This window comes from Sapajus apella, unplaced genomic scaffold (genome assembly GCF_009761245.1).
Source record: "Sapajus apella isolate SASKATOON/1434 unplaced genomic scaffold, GSC_monkey_1.0 scaffold46, whole genome shotgun sequence".
Lineage (NCBI taxonomy): Eukaryota > Metazoa > Chordata > Mammalia > Primates > Cebidae > Sapajus > Sapajus apella.
In genome coordinates this window covers 16537773-16557874 of record NW_022436986.1, presented here as the reverse complement: position 1 = coordinate 16557874, position 20102 = coordinate 16537773, and the positions used below count along the sequence as shown (strand labels likewise).

Below are 20102 nucleotides of genomic sequence, written 5' to 3'. Positions count from 1 at the left end.
AAGGTAGGAAAGAAAGGAAGAAAGGAAAGAGAAGAGAGAAAGAACAAAAGAAAGAAAGAGAAGAAAAAGAGAGAGAGGAGGAAATAAAGGAAAGAAAGAGAAAGAAGTGAAGGGATGCTTGTGGTAATTAGCTCAATAATTTTGGTGATTATTTCACAATCTAAATATAAATCAAAACATCTGCTTGTAAATGTTAAATATATACAATTCTTTTGTTGCACCTCAATAAAGATACAGGGAAAACTGCAATAGCAGCCAATCAAATGCTGTACTTCTCCACATACTGAAATTTCCTCTTGAGTTTTAATTTTTGTTTCTCTTTCTGAAAGCTTGAGTCAAGGAAATAGTATGAAATCTAAAGGAGCAATCCTATTTTCTGACTCACTCCCTTCCATAATTCCCTATGTTTGTGACCAATCCTGCTTCTTTTCCAGCCGTCTGTCGATTCCCATGTCAGAATGGGGGCATCTGCCAACGCCCAAATGCTTGTTCCTGTCCAGAGGGCTGGATGGGGCGCCTCTGTGAAGAACGTGAGTTGCTCCTCAGATCTTACTTTGAGTCCTGACAAATTGTCTGGATGCTCCCACCTGAGGGGACTTACCAGGAAATGTCTGTACTGTTGGGCAGAATCCATTTGCTTTAAGTCTGTGCAGCACACGAAGCAGAGCCCATGTGTCATTAGGTTGCAGAAGATCTAGAATATTAATGACTTTGAAAATACTGTTATTAAGATCCATCTAAAGTCATCTTCACATGCTCCCTGGCACAAATTTGCAAAAGTCTTCTTGAGAAGGAGCTTGTTGTAAAGTCTCCTAGCCATCCTCTTCCCTTCACTCAGGGTCTGCTATGTGCTATGTCAGTCATTGCTATAGTTGCTATAAACGCACACCACTGCAAAACATGTACTTTGCAGGTAATATTTGCAACTCACAATTTCCTCTGTTGTTAAGAATAGTTTCTACTAATCAACAAAATAAGAAAAGCTGGCACTCCTATATCCATACCTGGTAAATTATTACAGAATTTTGATCCTTATAGAAACACATTTGAATTTGAAATTCCAGGGTGGTATAAATAGTGATATTAAATTTTTAAATATCTCAAGTGTACTTTTTTTCAATGTCTTAAAATATATATATTTCAATGGGAGCAGTGTATGTAAATCATTAAGAGTGATTCATGTGATGGCCATTGGTCTATACTGGTAGGAATAGGAATTTTATAAGAGACTAAAACATTTTAAGTGTGACTTCTTCAACTAGTCTGTAAAGGAAAATGTATGATGGAAATAAATTTAGGCTGCTAACAACTCACCAAAACAAGTGTTCTCAAGTGATTAAAAAAGAAGAGAAATCACACTTTTCTCTTCCAGCTCACCCCAGTCATTCCATTTCACCTAGAGCTCCCAGACTTAACCTGCTCTAATGTCAAGAGTCCAAAGACTCAATAAGCATTGATTTTGGGGTACCCCACGGCAGGCCTGGCTTGGCTACCTTAGCTAGCCTTGCTCACTGGGCATGTACCTACCCTCCTGCATGACACCAGGGCTTCCCAAGCTTTGCTGTACATACAGATCATCTGGGAGATCAGTAGATCTGGGTTGGTACCTGACATTTGCATTGCCAACCAACTCCTTAGGTGATGGCAACACTATTGATTAAGGAACTTGTTTTTGAGGAGAAAGGTAAATATCTCACACTTTTAAACAAACTATGCCTCTTTAAAGATTTCATTGATTTCTAGGAGGAGGAATGATAGTCAAGACAGCGTTGGGGAGACATCATTTAGTCACCATCAGGCCTCAGCTTCTCGGAAATAAAGGGTGTGTTGTCCCATTGCTATCAAAATGTTGCAAACTTCAGTTCTGTGGCATAGCCCATACGATTTTCATTCTCACATTTAGTTCAAGACAAGAAGAGAGCCTCAAGGCAGTCAAATCCTCTTAGAACATCTTATGTGATTTGTCATGGAAATTTGAAACTATAAGAAATGGAAACCGTTCTGCTTATTTTGTGAAGCATTAAAGCAAAGCACTTTGCAGACATTGATTACAGAGTCTTCACTGAAAGTGCATTTGGCCTTAGAGTCATTACATCTGGCTAAGAATCCAGGCCTACTTTCCTGATTGTGTTTTCCCAGTGATGCTCACTAATAAGCAGAACACATGCAGAAAAGTTGTCTAGTGAGTCATGAGTCATACAAGGCTTCACTTCTGCAAAATGTTTTCTGAACCCTTGAACCTATCTGAGCATGTGTATTTTGATCAACGCCATTTCAATCTCCTTTTTTTGTTAGCAATCTGCATTCTTCCCTGTCTGAACGGGGGTCGCTGTGTGGCCCCTTATCAGTGTGACTGCCTGCCTGGCTGGACGGGGTCTCGCTGTCATACAGGTAGGCCTCTTTCATGGTTTGTTTTCTTGGTGGCTCAGTCCCCTGAAACTCTAGAGAACATTGAGGAGTGTGACTCGGACTCAGAAGTGGTGGCAGAGTGAAAAAGTACTGATGTTTCTCAAGAATTCCTCAAGATAATCCTTTGAATGGTGTCTCAACACTGAATTTTATGGTTGCCTGAAAAAACATGTTTCCAGGTCATCTGCCAAAGAATAACATCTATGTTGGCTCAACTATCTGTCCTCTTTATGTCATCTGCTTCATTTTGCGGAGCATAGAGAAGACATTACACAGAGGTTCAGGATAATATTTATTTTAGTCTCTAGAAAGCTAAATTACTAAGTTCATGTTACTCTTTAGAAAGAACAAGGCTATAAATAAATACAATTTAAGTTAAAAAGAAAAATAAAAAAACCTTTATCCAGTCTACCACTAACGGGTATTTAGGTCGATTCCATGTCTTTGCTATTCTGCATAGCACTGTAATGAACATACATGTCTATTTGTCTTTATGGTAGAATTATTTATAGTCCTTTGGGTATATTCCCAGTAATGGGATTGCTGGGTCAAATGGTAGTTCTGTTTTTAGGTCTCTGAGGAATTGCCACACTGCTTTCCACAATGGTTGAACTAATTTACATTCCTACCAACAGTGTATAAGCGTTCCCTTTTCTCCTCAACCCCACCAGCACCTGTTTTTCTTTGTTTTTTGAGACAGAGTGTCACTCTTGATGCCCAGGCTGGAATGCAGTGGCATGATCTTGACTCGCTGCAACCTCTGCCTCCCAGGTTCAAGCCATTCTTCTGCCTCAGCCTCCAAAGTAGCTAGGATTACAGGCGCCTGCCACCACACCCTGCTAATTTTTGTATTTTTAGTGGAGATGGGGTTTCACCATGTTGGCCAGGCTGATCTCGAACTCCTAACCTCAAATGATCCACCCACCTCAGCCTCCCGAAGTGCTGGGATTACAGGTGTGCACCACTGTACCAGGCCTACTTCGTAACTTTTTCGTAATAGCCCTGCAGCCATAAAAAAGAACAAGAACATGTCCTTTGTGGGATATGGATGGAGCAAGAGGCTATCATCCTTATAAAACTTACGCAGGAGCAGAAAACCAAATACCCCATGTTCTAACTTATAAGTGGGAGCTAAATGATGAGAACTCATAAACACATGGAGAAGAACAATAGACACTGGAGCCTACGTGAGGGTAGAGGGTGGAAGGAAGGAGAGGATTAGAAAAAATAGCTATTGGGAACTAGGCTTAGTACCTGAGGGATGAAACAATCCATGCAACAAGTTCCCATGACACAAGTGTGCCTACATAACAAACCTGGACGTATTCCTTTGAACTTAAAAGGTAAAAAAGTTTTCAAAAAAAGGAAAAAAACTACAAAACTCATCAAAGAGAGAGTTCCTTATCATGGACAACAGAAACAAAAGGTAGTTGATTGATGAGTAACAAACATCCTTTGAGCACCTCTTGCAGACCTCAAATATAGCATTTGGCCTCCTGTACTTTAACATCTGTTCAATTGCTTGATTATCTATCCCTGCCCCCGCTAGATTATATGCCACCTGAGGGCAAGGATTTTTTTAAAATCATCTTTATATCCCCAGTGCTTAGCATAGTACCCCAATATAGGTTTTTTTAAGTAAATGTCAAATAACTCAATTTAAAATGACAAACTACCTTTCCAATGTCCTGAATTTTAAGCCACCATTAAAAATAATAGGGCTTGCTATATCTATTAACTATTCTGAGATGCCACTATTCCTCCTATAAATGATGTTTATACCACCTCTCCTCAAGGAGTAAAAAGTAAAGTATAGACAGGGCTTCCTGACACCAGAGCTGGTCAAGAATCCTAAGGCTGGGATGACCATATAATTTAGCTTCCAAACGAAGTCATTTTTTAGAATAAAAGACGCACTACTACTAAGTAAACCAGAGAAATGAGACTGAAAAGTACTGTTACACACAAAAGCAGACAGGCAGCTGTCACCCTACATAAAGTACCTAAAGCCCAAATTGAGGCTTTCATGAATGTAGAGAAGGAAAAATGTCCTGGAGGCTAAATTTGAAGCCCTTATTTGAGACTCTGAAAGCAGTCTATATAGTGTTTGTTTATTACAAATCAACTTTGATCTTTACCCACGTTTCTCCTGCCCATCTACAAACAAACTCTCTTTTCTTCCAGGCACCTTACTGGTGCAGGTAATGAATGAATGACTTTTGACTCACCTTCCCTTTTATCTGAGGTTACCAGCACCATCACTATTTTTGCTCCTTCCTGCTTAGCATCTCTCACATTCTACTCCACACCACTGTCAGCAGCCAGTAAAAGACTCTGGATCATGGCTCAGACCTTGTCTCCATGTCCCTCCAGACTAGACATCATCAACTTACTACTTTGCATGTCTTTGCTGTTTATGAGCCTAAAATTGTTCTCTATTTTAGTCTCTACATCCACCCTGAATTATTTTGACTTCCAAGGTTCTGCATAAGTTGGCTTCAGCCCACCTGAAGCACCACTCACTTCTCCTGCCATCACACACTGTGCTCTGCAGTAATGGTTTCCTCACTACCCCTGCAAGCAGCAGCTTCTCCTCCCTAGTCTCTTTACATTTGCTTATGATCTTCCTCTTTCCTCTGTCTTGCCTAAGTTTCCTCTGATCTCTAAACTTGTTCAATATCACAATAATCTACTTTATAATATTCCATTTCTATAAATGTTATACAACTAGTTATAATCATGCAGCTTAAAGCTATGAATGGATCTGATTTATCGGCATTCCTTTTAACACCTCAGTTCTCTAACTGGAATATGCTCCTCAATGACACTGAATTCTATAGCCTTCGTTTTTCCAAATCTTACAGCAGCTACCTCAGCATAGATCCTACTTACACCCCTAAGTGCTAAGCAGACAACAGGCATATAAAACAGAGTCTCCTGGCCCTCCAGAATTTCAATCTAGAAAAGGGGAAGGGATGCAGAATGGCCTGTAAATAGATAACTAGGATGTGGTAAGATAGAGGCAAATCAAAATCTATAAAACGGGCTATCACAACAGTGAAAATGGGTAAACTAGCCAAGTGTCGGAGTTCAGAAAAAGCTTTGCAAGTGTAGAATCTGAGGAAAAACAAAAGGAGTCACCAGAAGAACGTCATTCCAGCTAAAAGCGTGGACCACAAAATACACAGGTGTGTTCAGCAAAGGATAACCAAAGCCATAGAGAAAATGCAGGGAGTGGCTGGAAATGTAGCTCTAAAGATGGGCAGCATCAGATCAGGAAACGCATCACATGCCAAGTACAAGATGCTCAAATATGTGTTGAGAGCAGCAGAAGCCACTGAGGGATCTTAAACAGGAAAATCATGTGATCAGATTTTCTTTTAGAAAACTGATTTTGGCAGCAGTATGAAAAGTGGAAGAAAGAAAAACTTACAATAGAGAGATTCGTTGGGGAGGTTGTAAAAGCAGAATTGGCAAGAATTAATGAAGTCTGCAGAAATAAGCACAAAAGAGCAGATTGGAGGGATGGTAAGGCAGTGCACTTGGTTACAGATCTATTGTGGGGGTAGAATCCAAGAAGAGTCAAAACTACTTAGAAAAAAAAAGCTGTTTACAGCTTGGGGATTGGAGTGGAAAATGATGCAGTTTACTGAGATAGGGAAGGCAGGAAAAGCAGGCTTGAGAGTAGAAATAAAGAGTTAAGTATGGACACGCTGAGTTTGAGGTGGCTGTGGATCATATAAGGGAAGTGACCTGATAAGCAGTTGGATGATAGTTTAGGTTTCCAGAAAATTCATTACATGAAGATAGAAATTTACAAGTCATCACTGAAAAATATTCAAAGGGGAAAAAATAAGACTGCAGAAGACATGCGAGATGAAAAGGTGACCCTGAATGGAACACTGGGACCACTGATGTGATTCGGAAGGAGGGTTAAGCTTTTAGACAGGGAAGTAAAAGTAGTGACTAGTTTGTTAGTGCAGTCAGGCACTGCTAAATCAGCATAGTCCTGAAAAGGAATAATGCGTTCTTACATGAGCAAGCAGAAACTATGAGGACTTAAGTTTTCAATTATTTAGTTTTATTTTTGCTTGTTTTAATCCTGAGTTTAATCAGAATTAAAGTTTAATCCAAACTGTTTCATAATTTTCTTTCCCATTAGATTGCTAATAAGTGCATTCTGCTGGTCAGCTCTTACTTTTAACTTGCCAAGAGAGCTCCCCAAGGGAAAAGGTGTATTTTTCTTCTTGTCTTCTCTCTTGTTCTCTCTGGACAAGGACCAGTGCTTATCAAGTGCCTGCTACTTGCTTAGCAGATATTTTCTCCATATTTTATGAATGAATGGACAACTAAAGAAATGATATTTTCTTATATTTCACTAAAAAGGAATTTTTCATCCAGGAAAGAGCCTGCCTTTCTGTGCTACACAGACTGGAATGGTTATTTCCAGCTTTCTCTCAACAGAGATTTTATTTCCTTCCTACAGGGAGTTCTCCCTTCTCTTTGATATGTTATACTTTCTGATAGTAGGTCTTGATCAATTTTTAGCATCTTCAGGTTTTTTAACCAATAAATTTATGCAGATGAAAAGTTTGATTATGAGATTATGGATGTGTGAGAAAGACACCTAGATTGTAAATCTTTGGGTGTCCCCTCAGGGTTTCATCTCTGGCTAACCATCTTCTGTAATTCCAGTTAAAGCTGAAAAAAGCCATGAAATGTGTCTCCTCACCAAACACAAAGGGATGTTGAATCATCTGTTATTTTAGACAATCCATGCGCCTAATTTATTATCATAAATGTTGACTTCTGACATAATCACCCAGTCAATAAGAGTTCAATGCCAACTCCCTCGAGGAATTTACAATCTTGAGCTTCAAGTCAGTGACAAGAAATTTTTTAAAAAGAAAGAAATGGACAGTCTAATTTAACACAAAAAATTTACAGTTCAGAATGCCCAAGGTGTTAGATTGATTTCATGAGTAAAAAAGATTATAGAAGAGAAAAATCAGTGGACTTGGAGTGATCAGCAAAGGTTTCAATAAGTAGGCAGAATTTAATCTGGGACTTAAATGTGAAAATTGACCAGCTTGGAAGGAAAAAGGGAGGTGGTACCACATAAGGATGTGAGGTCAAGCAGTGTAGCAGAAATAGATAATGCTAACAGTATATGGTGGCCATTGCAGGAACTAGAGTCAAATCTTATCCTACGTGCCTTTATGGATATCTTCAGAATTGCTAAGTACTAATTAAATACGTGCATGGGTTTTTCATTCCAGCTGTTTGCCAATCTCCCTGCTTAAATGGTGGAAAATGTATAAGACCAAACCGATGTCACTGTCTTTCTTCTTGGACGGGACATAACTGTTCCAGGTAAGATAACCAAAAACTAATGTTCACCTATAACATGAGGACTCTAAACTTTCAAGGTAAATTGTCGTAAGAGCCAGAAGGTATCTCTATCTAGTTTGAGTGTTGAGCATGTTGCATGCAAAGATACCCATTTTGAAACATGCTCTTTAAATTAGAACTAAAGCCGAAACTAAAGCCGAAATATTGGTTCAGGATTGACAAATAAAAAAAGAATATCTAAAAATAAGCAGTCTTGTGCTCACTTGAGCAGCACATATACTAAACCTGGAACTTTACAGAGAGGATTAGTATGACCCATGCTAGAGGATGACACACAAATTTGTCATGCATTTCACATTTTTTTGCAATTAAAAAGGAAACAAAATGGTTACATAATAAATCATCTCCTTGAACAGAAGATTGCATCCTACAGATGCAAGGATGTAAAATAAACTCAATATATTTTATTGAAAATGGCGCAGTGGATGTTTAAAGTTCTTGATCACAATAAAAATCGTATTGAATTGATAGGACATGTTTATTTTTAAAGTAAAATATTTTTATGTTATATTTTAGTGTTTATATGCATAGGATTTCATTGACTACAAAAAGATTATGTAACAATGTTTTTTTTCATTGGTTTCTCATTTCTGACCAGATAAATATCATAGTTTAAAAAGACTATTACAAAAAGAAGTCAAAGGGAAAATAGTTAAAAGATCATGTATACCTTTTTATAAACATCAGGAAAATATCAGCCATATTGTGCCATACTGTAGATAAAATATTTTTAATATTCAAACATTGTCCTCACCAGTGTTGCAATGTTGAAATATTATCAGCTATATTTTATGACTTTCCATATACATCACTGCACTTAGATTTGTATTATGTACACTCACCCCCATCAGATAGGAATCATTAAAAACAAATGGGTATTTTCATATTCATTTTTTAAAGTGGAAAAAATTCAGTTAACTGAAAATAACTTTTATTTTCTGATTTGTCATGTTGATTGGAATGTCAAAGTCAACTGGCAAATATAAAAAAGCAATTAAAGTAAAACCTTACTTAACAAAAAAATCTGTCTAATGCCAATGAATTTCCTCACATCATCTCAAGTGTATATCATCTCTGCAAAAAGAGAAAAAATAAAACCCTAAACTGCAAATTCAAAATGAACAAATATATTTAGAAGCTGCCAAAGGTTATACCTTTACCTGGGAGCAGAGTTGAATTTAAGAAAATTAGAGCCAAAAAGGAATAAAAGAGAGGAAAAAAAAAAGTGACTCAAAAAGAAAAAAACAGAAAGTAGTACTTTCTTATAATATTACATTTTATATTTCAGCCTCTTCATTTTACAGATAAAGAAAAGGAAGCCCAGAGAGAGTTTGCATAATTTTAAAAATGTGTCCATAGGAGTTCTTTCTTGATCAAGAAAAGGATACTTATTAGCTTGTATGAGAATATTGTATATTAACAGGCAAAAAAAAAATCTAGATTTTTTTAGGCAAAAGTTTGATATAGGCATCCAAGACAAATAATGACAAATTAAGCTGAGAGGTAGAGCCCACATTCAAGAGAAGGCTAACTAGCAACTCGGAGGACCAGGTAGGCTTCTCCTCCTTATATGTAATTCTTGTTAAAACTCTAACTAGTTTAAGCAGAATAGAATTTATTATCACAATATAGGGACCTTGTGTGAAACCCAAAGACAAAGGAGTGGCTGAGCATCAGGAGAACCAGTCTAGGGACTTGAAAGCCACCTGTGCCTCCCCACCTCCCATGTCACCATCTCTTCCAGGGTCTGCTCCATCCTTTATCTTGCTGCAGAGTGGTTTTCTTCTGTTCAGTTCACATGGAAGGAAAGGACAGAATTTCTCTCTTTTTTTTTTTTTTTAATATGGAGTCTCACTCGGTGCCCGGCCTGGAGCGTAGTGGCGCAATCTTAGCTCACTGCAACCTCTGCCTCCCAGGTTCAGGCAATTCTCCTGTCTCAGCCTCCTGAGTAACTGGGACTACAGGGATGTGCCGCCACACCTGACTAATTTTTATATTTTTAGTAGAGATGGGGTTTCTCCATGTTGGCCAGGCTGGTCTCAAACTCCTGACCTCAGATGATCCACCCACCTTTGGTCCCCAAACTGCTGGGATTACAGGCATGAGACACTGTGCCTGGCCAGGTCAAAATTTATTACAGAATTTTTTACATGTCACCATATAATATCTGGAGATATAGTGCACTGTCCCAGTTTAAAAGTCCAGGATTGATCTGATGGATTCGATGGCCAAGCATGAATCAATGAACTGTAGTCCTAGGCTGGATGATGTTGTACCAACATAAAGAGTAATTTTGTCAAAAACTGGGTAAAAGGGAGGAGAGTCTGGTAGCTCGCAGAAGAAAAGAAAGTGGGAGGGGGGGAAGCTTTTCTGAGAAGTCAAAACAATAAATGTTACCATTATAATTTTTCCTTCTTTCCTATGAGACTGAATGCCTTACGGTTTGTATGCTGGGCCGGGTGTGATGGTTCATGCCTGTAACCTGAGCAAGCAGATCACTTGGGCCCAGGAGTTCAAGACCAGCCTGGGAAATATAAGGAAGATCCTGTCTCAAAAAAAAAAAAAAAACAATACCTAAAAGAATCAGCCAGGTATGGTGGCACATGCTTGTAGTCTCAGCTACTCAGGAGGCTGAGGTGGGAGGATTGCTTGAACCAAGGAGGCAGAGGTTTCAGTGAGTCAAGATTGTGCCAGTGCATGCCAGCTTGGGCAACAGACTAAGATCTTAAAAAAAAAAAAAAAAATCCAGCAAGATGGCCAAATAGGAATAACTCCAGTGTGTAGCTCCCAGTGACAGTGACACAGAAGATGGATGATCTCCGCATTTCCAACTGAGGTACCTGATTCATCTCACAGGAACTGATTAGGCAGTGGGTGCAGCCCAAGGAGGGTGAGTTGAAGCAGGGTGGGGCACCACTTCACCCAGGAAATGCAAGGGGCCAGGAAACTCCCTCTCATAAGCAAGGGAAGCCATTAGAGACATTTCCAGGCACTCTGGCACCCTGGCTCAGATACTGTGGTTTTCCCATGGTCTTCACAACCCGCAGACCAGGAAATTCCCTCCAGTTCCTATGACACCAGTGCCCCAGTTTTCCAGCATAAAACTAGGCAACCATTTGAAAAGACATGGAGCAAGCTGCAGCAATTTTTTTTATACCCCAGTGGCGCCTGGAATGCCAGCGAGACAGAACCACTAATTCCCGTGAAAAAGGGGGCTGAAGCCAGAGGGCCAAGTGATCTAGCTAGGTGGGTCCCACCCCCACAAAGACCAGCAAGCACTGGCTTGAAATGTTCGCAGCCAGCACAGCAGTCTCAGCTCGACCTGGGACTTGCAAGCTCTATGGAGGGAGGGGCATCTGCCATTGCTGAGGCTCAGGTAGGCATTTTTAACCTCGCCTGTGTAAACAGAGTCACCCAGAAGTTTACACAGTGACTGGGCAAAGCCCACAGCAGCTCAGCAAGGCCACTGCAGGCAGACTGTCACTAGACTCCCACCTTGCGGGGCAGGGCATCTCTAAAAAAAGGGGAGCAGCCCATCAGGGACTTATAAATAAAGCCCCTACCTTCCTGGGACAGAGTACCTGGGAAAAGGGGTGGTTGTGGGTCCAGCTTCAACAGACAAACATCCCTGCCCAGCAGTTCTGAGGTGAGCAACAGATCTCCCAGCACAGTGCTCAAGCTCTGATAATGGACAGACTGCCTCCTCAAGTGGCTCCCTGACCCCTGTGTATCCAGACTAGGAGATACCTCCCAGCAGGGGCTGACAGACACCTCATACAAGAGAGCTTTGACTGGCATCTGGTGGGCACCCTTTGGGGACGAAGCTACCAGAGGAAGAAACAGGCAGAAATCTTTGCTGTTCTGCAACCCCTGCTGGTGATTCCCAGGCAAGCAGTGTCTAGAGTGGATCTCCAGCAGATCTGCAACAGAGGGCCCTGACTGTTAGAAGTAGAACAAACAAACAAAGAGAAGTAGTCTTAATATCAACAGGTCATCCACTCAGAGACCCCATGCAAAGGTCACCAATTTCAAAGACCAAAGGTAGATAAATCCACAAAGATGGGAAGAAACCAGTGCAAAAAGGCTGAAATCTCCAAAAACAAGAATACCTCTTCTCCAATGGATCACAACTCCTCACCAAAAAGAGGACAAAACTGGACAGAGAATGAGTTTGATGAATTGACAGAAGCAGGCTTCAGAAGGTGGGTAATAACAAATTTCTGCAAGCTTAAAGAGCATGTTCTAACCCAATGCAAGGAAGCTAAGAACCTTGAAACAAGGTGAGATGAAATGCTAACTAGAATAACCAGCATGAAGAACATAAATGACTTGATGGAGCTGAAAAACACAGCACAAGAACTTTGTGAAACATACACAAGTTTCCATAGCTGAATTGATCAAGTGAAAGAAAGGATGTCAGAGATTGAAGATCAACTCAATGAAATAAAGTGAGAAGGCAAGATTAGAGGAAAAAAAGAGTGAAAAGAAATGAATAAAGCCTCTAAGAAATACAGGATTATTGAAAAGACCAAAACTACATTTGATCAGTGTACCTGAAAGTGACGGGTAGAATGAAACCAAGTTGGAAAATACTCTTCAGGATGTTATCCAGCAGAATTTCCCCAACCTAGCAAGGCAGGCCAACGTTCGAATTCTGGAAATACAGAGAACACCACAAAGATACTCCGCGAGAAGTGCAATCCCAAGACAAATCATCAGATTCACCAGGGTTGAAATGAAGGAAAAAATGCTAAGGGCAGCCAGAGAGAAACATTGGGTTACCCACAAAGGAAAGCCCATCAGACCCACAGCAGATCTCCTGGCAGAAACCCTACAAGCCAGAAGAGAGTAGGGACAAATATTCAACATCCATAAAGAATTTTCAACCCAGAATTTCATATCCTGCCAAACTAAGTTGCATAAGTGAAGGAGAAATAAAATCCTTTATGGACAAGCAAATGCTAAAAGATTTGTCATCACCAGGCCTGCCTTACAAGAGCTCCTGAAGGAAGTGCTAAATATGGAAGGGAACAACTAGTACCAGCCACTGTAAAAACAAACCAAATTGTAAAGACCGTCAACACTATGAAGAAACTAACAAGCAAAACAACCAGCTAGCATCAAAATGGCAGAATCAAATTCACACATAACAATATTAACCTTAAATGTAAATGGGCTAAATGCCCCAATCAAAAGACACAGACTGGCAACCTGGATAAAGAATCAATACCCATGGGTGTGCTGTATTCAGGAGACCGATCTCACATGCACGGACACACATAGACTCAAAATAAAGGGATAAAGGAAGATTTACCAAGCAAATGGAGAGCATAAAAAAGCAGGGGTTGCAATCCTAGTCTCTGATGAAACAGACTTTGAACTAAAAAAAATCAAGAAGGACAAAGAAGGGCATTACATAATGGGAAAGGGATCAGTGCAACAAGAGCTAACTATCCTAAATATGTATGCACCCAATACAGGAGCACCCAAATACATAAAGCAAAAGTTCTTAATGACCTACAAAGAGACTTAGACTCCCACACAATAATAGTGGGAGAGTTTAACACCCCACTGCCAATGTTAGACAGATCAGTGAGAAAGATAACTAACAAGGATATCCAGGACTTGAACTCAGATCTGGACCAAGTGGACCTAACAGACATCTACACAACTCTCCACCCCAAATCACAGAATATATGTTCTTCTCAGCACCACATCTCACTTATTCTAAAATTGACCACGTAATTGGAAGTAAAACACTTCTCAGCAAATGCAAAAAACAGAAATCATAACAATCTCTCAGATCACAGTGTAATCAAATTAGAACTCAGGATTAAGAAACTCACTCAAAACCACACAACTACATGGAAACTGAACAACCTGCTCTGAACCACTACTGGATAAATAATGAAATGAAGACAGAAATAAAGATGTTCTTTGAAATCAATGAGAACAAAAACACAACTTACCAGAATCTCTGGGACACATTTAAAGCAGTGTGTGGAGGGAAATTTATAGCACTAAATGCCCACAAGAGAGAGAAGGAAAGATCTAAAATCAATACCCTAATGCTATGATTAAAAGAACTAGAAGAGCAAGATCAAACAAATTCAAAAGCTAGCAGAAGACAAGAAACAACTAAGATAAGAGCAGAACTGAAGGAGATAGAGACACAAAAAACCCGTTCAAAAAATCAATGAATCCAAGAGCTGGTTTTTTGAAAATGTTAGCAAAATAGATCACAAGCCAGACTAATAAAGAAGAAAAGAGAGAAGAATCAAACAGATACAATAAAAAAATGATAAAGGAGATACCACCACCAATCCCACAGAAATACAAACTACTCCAGAGAATACTATAAACACTTCTATGCAAATAAACTAATAAATCTAGAAGAAATGGTTAAATTCCTGGACATTTACACCCTCCTGAGACTAAACCAGGAAGAAGTCAAATCCACTGAATAGACCAATAACAAGGTCTGAAATTGAAGCAGCAATTAATATTCTACCAATCAAAAAAGTTCAGGACCAGATGGGTTCACAGCCAAATTCTACCAGAGGCATAAAGAGGAGCTGGTACCATTCCTTTTGAAACTATTCCAAACAATACAAAAAGAGGGAATCCTCCCTTACTCATCTTATGACACCAACATCATCCTGATACCAAAACCCAACAGAGACACAACTAAAAATGAAAATATCCATGATGAACATTGATGTGAAAATCCTCAATAAAATGCTGGCAAACTGAATCCAGCAGCACAGCAAAAAGCTTATCCACCAAGATCAAGTCGCCTTCATCCCTGAGATGCAAGGCTGGTTCAACATATACAAATCTATAAACATAATTCACCACATAAACAGAACCAAAAACAAAAACTACATGATTCTCTCAATAGATGCAGAAAAGGCCTTAGACAAAATTCAACAGCCTTTTATGCTAAAAACCCTCCATAAACTAGGTATCAATGGAACATATCTCAAAATAATAAGACCTATTTATGACAAACCCACAGCCAAGATCATACTGAAAGGGCAAAAACAGGAAGCATTCCCTTTTAAATCTGGCACAAGACAAGGATGCCCTCTCTCACCACTCTTATTGAACATAGCATTGGAAGTTCTGGCCAGGGCAATCAGGCAAGAAAAAGAAATAAAGGGTATTCAGATAGGAAAAAAGAAAATCAAATTGTCTCTATTTGCAGACAACATGATTGTGTATTTAGAAGACCCCATCGTCTCAACCCAAAATCTCCTCAAGCTGATAAGCAACTTTAGCCAAGTCTCAGGATACAAAATCAATGTGCAAAAATCACAAGAATTCCTATACACCAATAACAGACAAACAGCCAAATCATGAGTGAACTCTCATTCACAGTCACTACAAAGAGAATAAAATATCTAGGAATACAAATAGCAAGAGATATGAAGGACTTCTTTAAGGAGAACTAAGAACCACTGCTCAAGGAAATAAGAGGACACAAACAAATGAAAAATATTCCATGCTCATGGTTAGGGAGAGTCAATATTGTGAAAAAGGCCATACTGCCCAAAGTAATTTATAGATTCAATGCTATCCCTATCAAGCTACCATTGACTTTCTTCAGAGAAATGGAAAAAAACACCTTAAACTTCATATGGGACCAAAAAAGAGCCTGCATAGCCAAGACAATCCTAACAAAAAAAAAGCTGGAGGCATCATGCTACCTGACTTCAAACTATACTACAAGACTACAGTAATCAAAACAGCATGGTACTGATACCAAAGCAGAGATATAGACCAATGGAACAGAACAGAGGCCTCAGAAATAATGCCGCACATCTACAACCATCTGATCTTTGACAAACCTGACAAAAACAAGCAATGGGGAAAGGATTCCCTATTTAATAAATAGTGCTGGGAAAACTGACTGGCCATATGCAGAAAGCTGAAACTGGATCGCTTCCTTACACCTTATACAAAATTTAACTCCAGATCGATTAAAGATTTAAACATAAGACCTAACACCATAAAAACCCTAGAAGAAAACCTTACGCAATACCATTCAGGATATAGGCATGAGCAAGGACTTCATCACTAAAACTCCAAAAGCAATGGCAACAAAAGCCAAAATAGACATATGGGATCTAATTAAACTAAAGAGCTTTTCTGTCATTAGAGTGAACTGGCAATCAACAGAATGGGAAAAAAATTTTGCAATTTCCCCCTGACAAAGAGCTAATATCCAGAATCTACAGAGAATTTAAACAAATTTACAAGAAAAAAACAACTTCATATAAAAGTGGGCAAAGGATATGAACAGACATTTCTCAAAAGAAGACATTTATGCCAAGAAACATTTTAAAAAGTTCATCACTGGTCATTAGAGAAATGCAAATCAAAGCCACATTAAGATACTACCTGATGACAGTTAGAATGGTGATCGCTAAAAAATCAGGAGACAATAGATGCTGGAGAGGATGTGGAGAAATAGGAATGCTTTTACACTGTTGGTGGGAGGGTAAATTAGTTCAACTATTGTGGAAGACAGTATGGTGTTTCCTCAAGGATCTAGAAATAGAAATACCATTTGACCCAGCAATCCCATTACTGGGTATATACCCAAAGGATTATAAGTCATTCTATTATAAAGACACACGCACACATGTTTATTGCGGCACTTTTCACAATAGCAAAGACTTGGAACCAACCCAAATGCCCATCAATGATAGACTGGATAAAGAATATGTGGCACATATACACCATGGAATACTAAAAGGTTAAGTTCATGTCCTTTGCAGGGACATGGGTAAAGCTGGAAACCATCATTCTCACCAAACTGACACAAGAACAGAAACCCAAACACTGCATGTTCTCACTCATAAGTGGGTGCTGAACAATGAGAACACATGGACACAGGGAGGGGAACATCATACACTGGGGCCTGTCAAGGGGTGGAGGGGGCTAGGGGAGGGATAGCAGAGATGGGGGGATTGGGGAGAGATAGCATTAGGAGAAATAACTAATGTAGACGATGGGGTGACGGATTCAGCAAACCACCATGGCACACGTATACCTGTGTAACAAACCTGCATGCTCTGCACATGTACCCCAGAACTTAAAGTATAATTTTTTTAAAAAGTATGCCTAGTGTCTTGTACAGGTACAAAAATCAGTGCTCAGTAAAGGCTTGTTAACAGATGGAGCAATTCCCTGACATGAGTGTCAAACTGGTAGAGAAATGCCTTGTGGCATCCATTAAATCCCTCAGCATGTAACCTTCTCTACTGACAAATAAGACGGACCTGGCCTTGTTCCCAGATAATTCAGTTGTTGAGAAAGAAATTGTGTTTCCTCTGACCTCTGTGCACATCTTCAGAAAGCTGATCCTAAGCAAATACTGTAACTAAAAACCATAGATGGTTAGTGGACTAAGAGACCTTTAGGTTCATTAGCTCCAAACCTCTCATTTTACAGAAGAGAGGATTGTAAGATAAAAAACTAGTGGCAGAATCAAGACTAAAGCTCAGGTCCAATGCTGCTCAGATCTTTCCATAAGTTAGCACTTGTTTCCCATGCCTCTTAGTTATTTCAAAGAATGACCCTCATTCCCTATAAACATCACAGATAATACCCGATATCTGGGACTTTCAATCCTGTTTCAATCAAACCCCAAAGAGATGTTAGCTCTTCAGTTCAGTTTTTTCTTTTCAATCTATTTGGCTGCTTTTCTTTTTTTCCAGGAAAAGGAGGACTGGGTTTTAACCACTGCACAACCAACTGGCTCTCCCAAAAGCAGGATCATCTCTCCTCGGTAGTGCCTGGGCATCCTGGAACTTATGCACAGAAAGTCCAACATGGTGCTGGGTGTTGTTTAGTAATCTTCTTACGTCGGGCTACTTTTTTATTTTGTGATATATTTTGTTATTCCTTGTGACATACTTTCTTACATGTTTTCATTTTCAAATATGCCTGTATTTTCTATATAAAAATTATATTAAATAGATGCTGCTCTACCCTCACAAAATGTACATATTCTCCTGTCTGTTGGGAAAGTTCCTGGTACACATTTTTATTCAGTTACTTAAAATCGTTTTATAATTAAAATATATTTTGCTACTAAATAATATTTTGCTGGATAGTACCATTTTATGAGGTGGCCAGGGAATTACAGAGAGGACTCATGATCTTTCATCTGTGCTACTGATACAACATAGGAGACCCCTTACAATAAAGGGGACCCTTTCGTTCTGGTTCCATATTCTTTGCAATATGTATAATAATAAAAGTTTTTTCTTTCATTTAATCAGAGAGTAACTGTTGGACCTCGTACCCTCCACCACACAATTATGTACTGGTACTTATGGTAGCCTGGCTAATTCTTTTCTCAACATTTGAAAAGCTGTAGGCATTAACTACATGGATGTGGGGAAAAAGCATAGTGAGCTTGGTTCACAATGAAAGTGCTCCCCTTCTTTCTTATGTCTGGAATCAGAAATGCAAGGACTGGAAGCTTAACAGAGAGCTGATACCTGGACTGGTAATCCCACAATTCACTATTTTGGGAGAAAGGAGATAGGAAGGGGAAGACAGGGAAAGAGAAGGAAAAAGGCAAATGTAAAATGTTCCCCAGAGTTGTGCTCCTGGTCCCACCTGTGAAAAAGAATCGGAGTTGCCTAAGAGAAAGCTGAGCTGCCCCCTCAGTCCTCATTGTCAGCTTGCTCTATCACAATACCTGTACCAAGATGAAGACTTCCCCAGACTTCAGAATATAAGGTCAAACTCTAAATTTTGTTTTAAAATAGGAAACTCACAATCAACTTGCCTCCATCCTCTGGGAAAACTGCCCCCACATAGGCCTCAGGGTGCAATGTAGCATCGTGGAGGAAGGCAGAAAGGATGAAAAAGATCTTGATTCTCCTAGTGGTTCTCTTCACTGCTGTAGGCATCCCTCAGCCATTGACTTCTACTTCTTTCTCTTTACATTCACTTTCATGACCAGTCTTACATGCTTATGAGTCCACCTTTTAATAAGCTTACTCATAGTCCATTAACTTCTAAACCATGTTGATCTTTGTCATTTATAATCATAAGACATAAAAATACAGCGAAAAAGTCCAGATGCAATGGCTCAGACCTATAATCCTAGCACTTTGGAAGGCCAAGGCAGGCAGATATCTTGAGCTCAGTAGTTCAAGACAAGCCTGATCAACATGGAGAAACCTCATCTCTACCAAAAAACAAACAAACAAACAAAAAAAATTAGCTGGGCATTGTGGTGTATGCCTGTAGTTCCAGCTACTTGGGGGTTGTGGGGGGCAAGCTGAGGCAGGAGGATTGCTTAAACCTGATAGGTTGAGGCTGCAGTGAGCTGAGATGGAAGGACAGGAGTGGAAAGGAGAGGGCAGGGGGCGAAGAGAGGGGAGAGGGTAGGGGGAGAGGGCAGAAGAGAGGTAAGAGGAAAGGAGAGGGAAAATAAACACAGCCCAAAACCTGAGTAAAAAAAAACATAGTACCAGAAAAATTTAAGCTAAGGAAAGCAACTGAAAACATCACTCGGCGATTTTCCAGCAAGATGGCTAAATAGGAACAGCTCCTGTGCACAGGTCCCAGTGACGGTGACGCAGAAAGCGAGTGATCTCCACATTTCCAACTGAGGTACCTGGTTCATCTCATTGGAACTGGATAGACAGTTAAATGCAGGACAAGGAGGGCGAGCTGAAGCAGGGTGGGGCGTTGCCTCACCTGGAAGCGCAAGGGGCAAGGAAACTCCCTCTCCTAGCCAAGGGAAGTCATTAGGGACTTTTCCAGGCACTCTTGCACTCTGGCTCAGATACAGCACTTTTCCCATGGTCTTCACAACCTTCAGACCAGGAGATTCCCTCTGGGGCCTAAAACAGCAGGGCTCTGGGTTGCCAGCACAAACTGGGTAGCCATTTGGGAAGACACTAAGCTAACTGCAGCAGTTTTTTTTTTTTCTTTCATACCCCAGTGGAGCCTGGAATGCCACTGAGACAGAACTACTCATTGCCCTGAACAAGGGAGCTGAAGCCAGAGAGCCAAGTGATCCGTCCCACCCCATGAAGACCAGCAAGCTAAGATTCACTGGCTTGAAAATTCTTGCAGCCAGCACACTAGTCTGAGCTTAACTTGAGACATTAGAGCTTGATGCGGGGAGAAGCCTCTGCCATTGCTGAGGCTCAGGTAGGTGGCCTTAACCTCGCCTGTGTAAACAAAGTCACCCAGAAGTTTACACAGCAACTGGGCAAAGCCCACAGCAGCTCAGCAAGGCCACTGCA

General features: G+C 40.0%; 1 protein-coding gene and 1 non-coding gene across 3 annotated transcripts in view; both read left to right on the top strand.

The window, feature by feature from the left end:
- The window catches only part of SVEP1 (sushi, von Willebrand factor type A, EGF and pentraxin domain containing 1), a 219641-nt gene extending 201532 nt beyond the window's left edge, over positions 1-18109 (top strand). For both annotated transcript variants that reach the window (XM_032240324.1, XM_032240325.1), the window contains exons 45-48: positions 435-530; positions 2296-2391; positions 7689-7782; positions 17547-18109. In XM_032240324.1, the coding sequence (XP_032096215.1) occupies positions 435-530; positions 2296-2391; positions 7689-7782; positions 17547-17568 (308 nt within the window). In that variant the 3' untranslated portion in view covers positions 17569-18109. The remainder of the gene's footprint in view (positions 1-434; positions 531-2295; positions 2392-7688; positions 7783-17546) is intronic.
- LOC116524942 lies at positions 8017-8123 on the top strand. Its single transcript, XR_004257540.1, has one exon. It is a non-coding gene; the product is annotated as a U6 spliceosomal RNA (small nuclear RNA).
- Positions 18110-20102: the final 1993 nt, after the last annotated feature.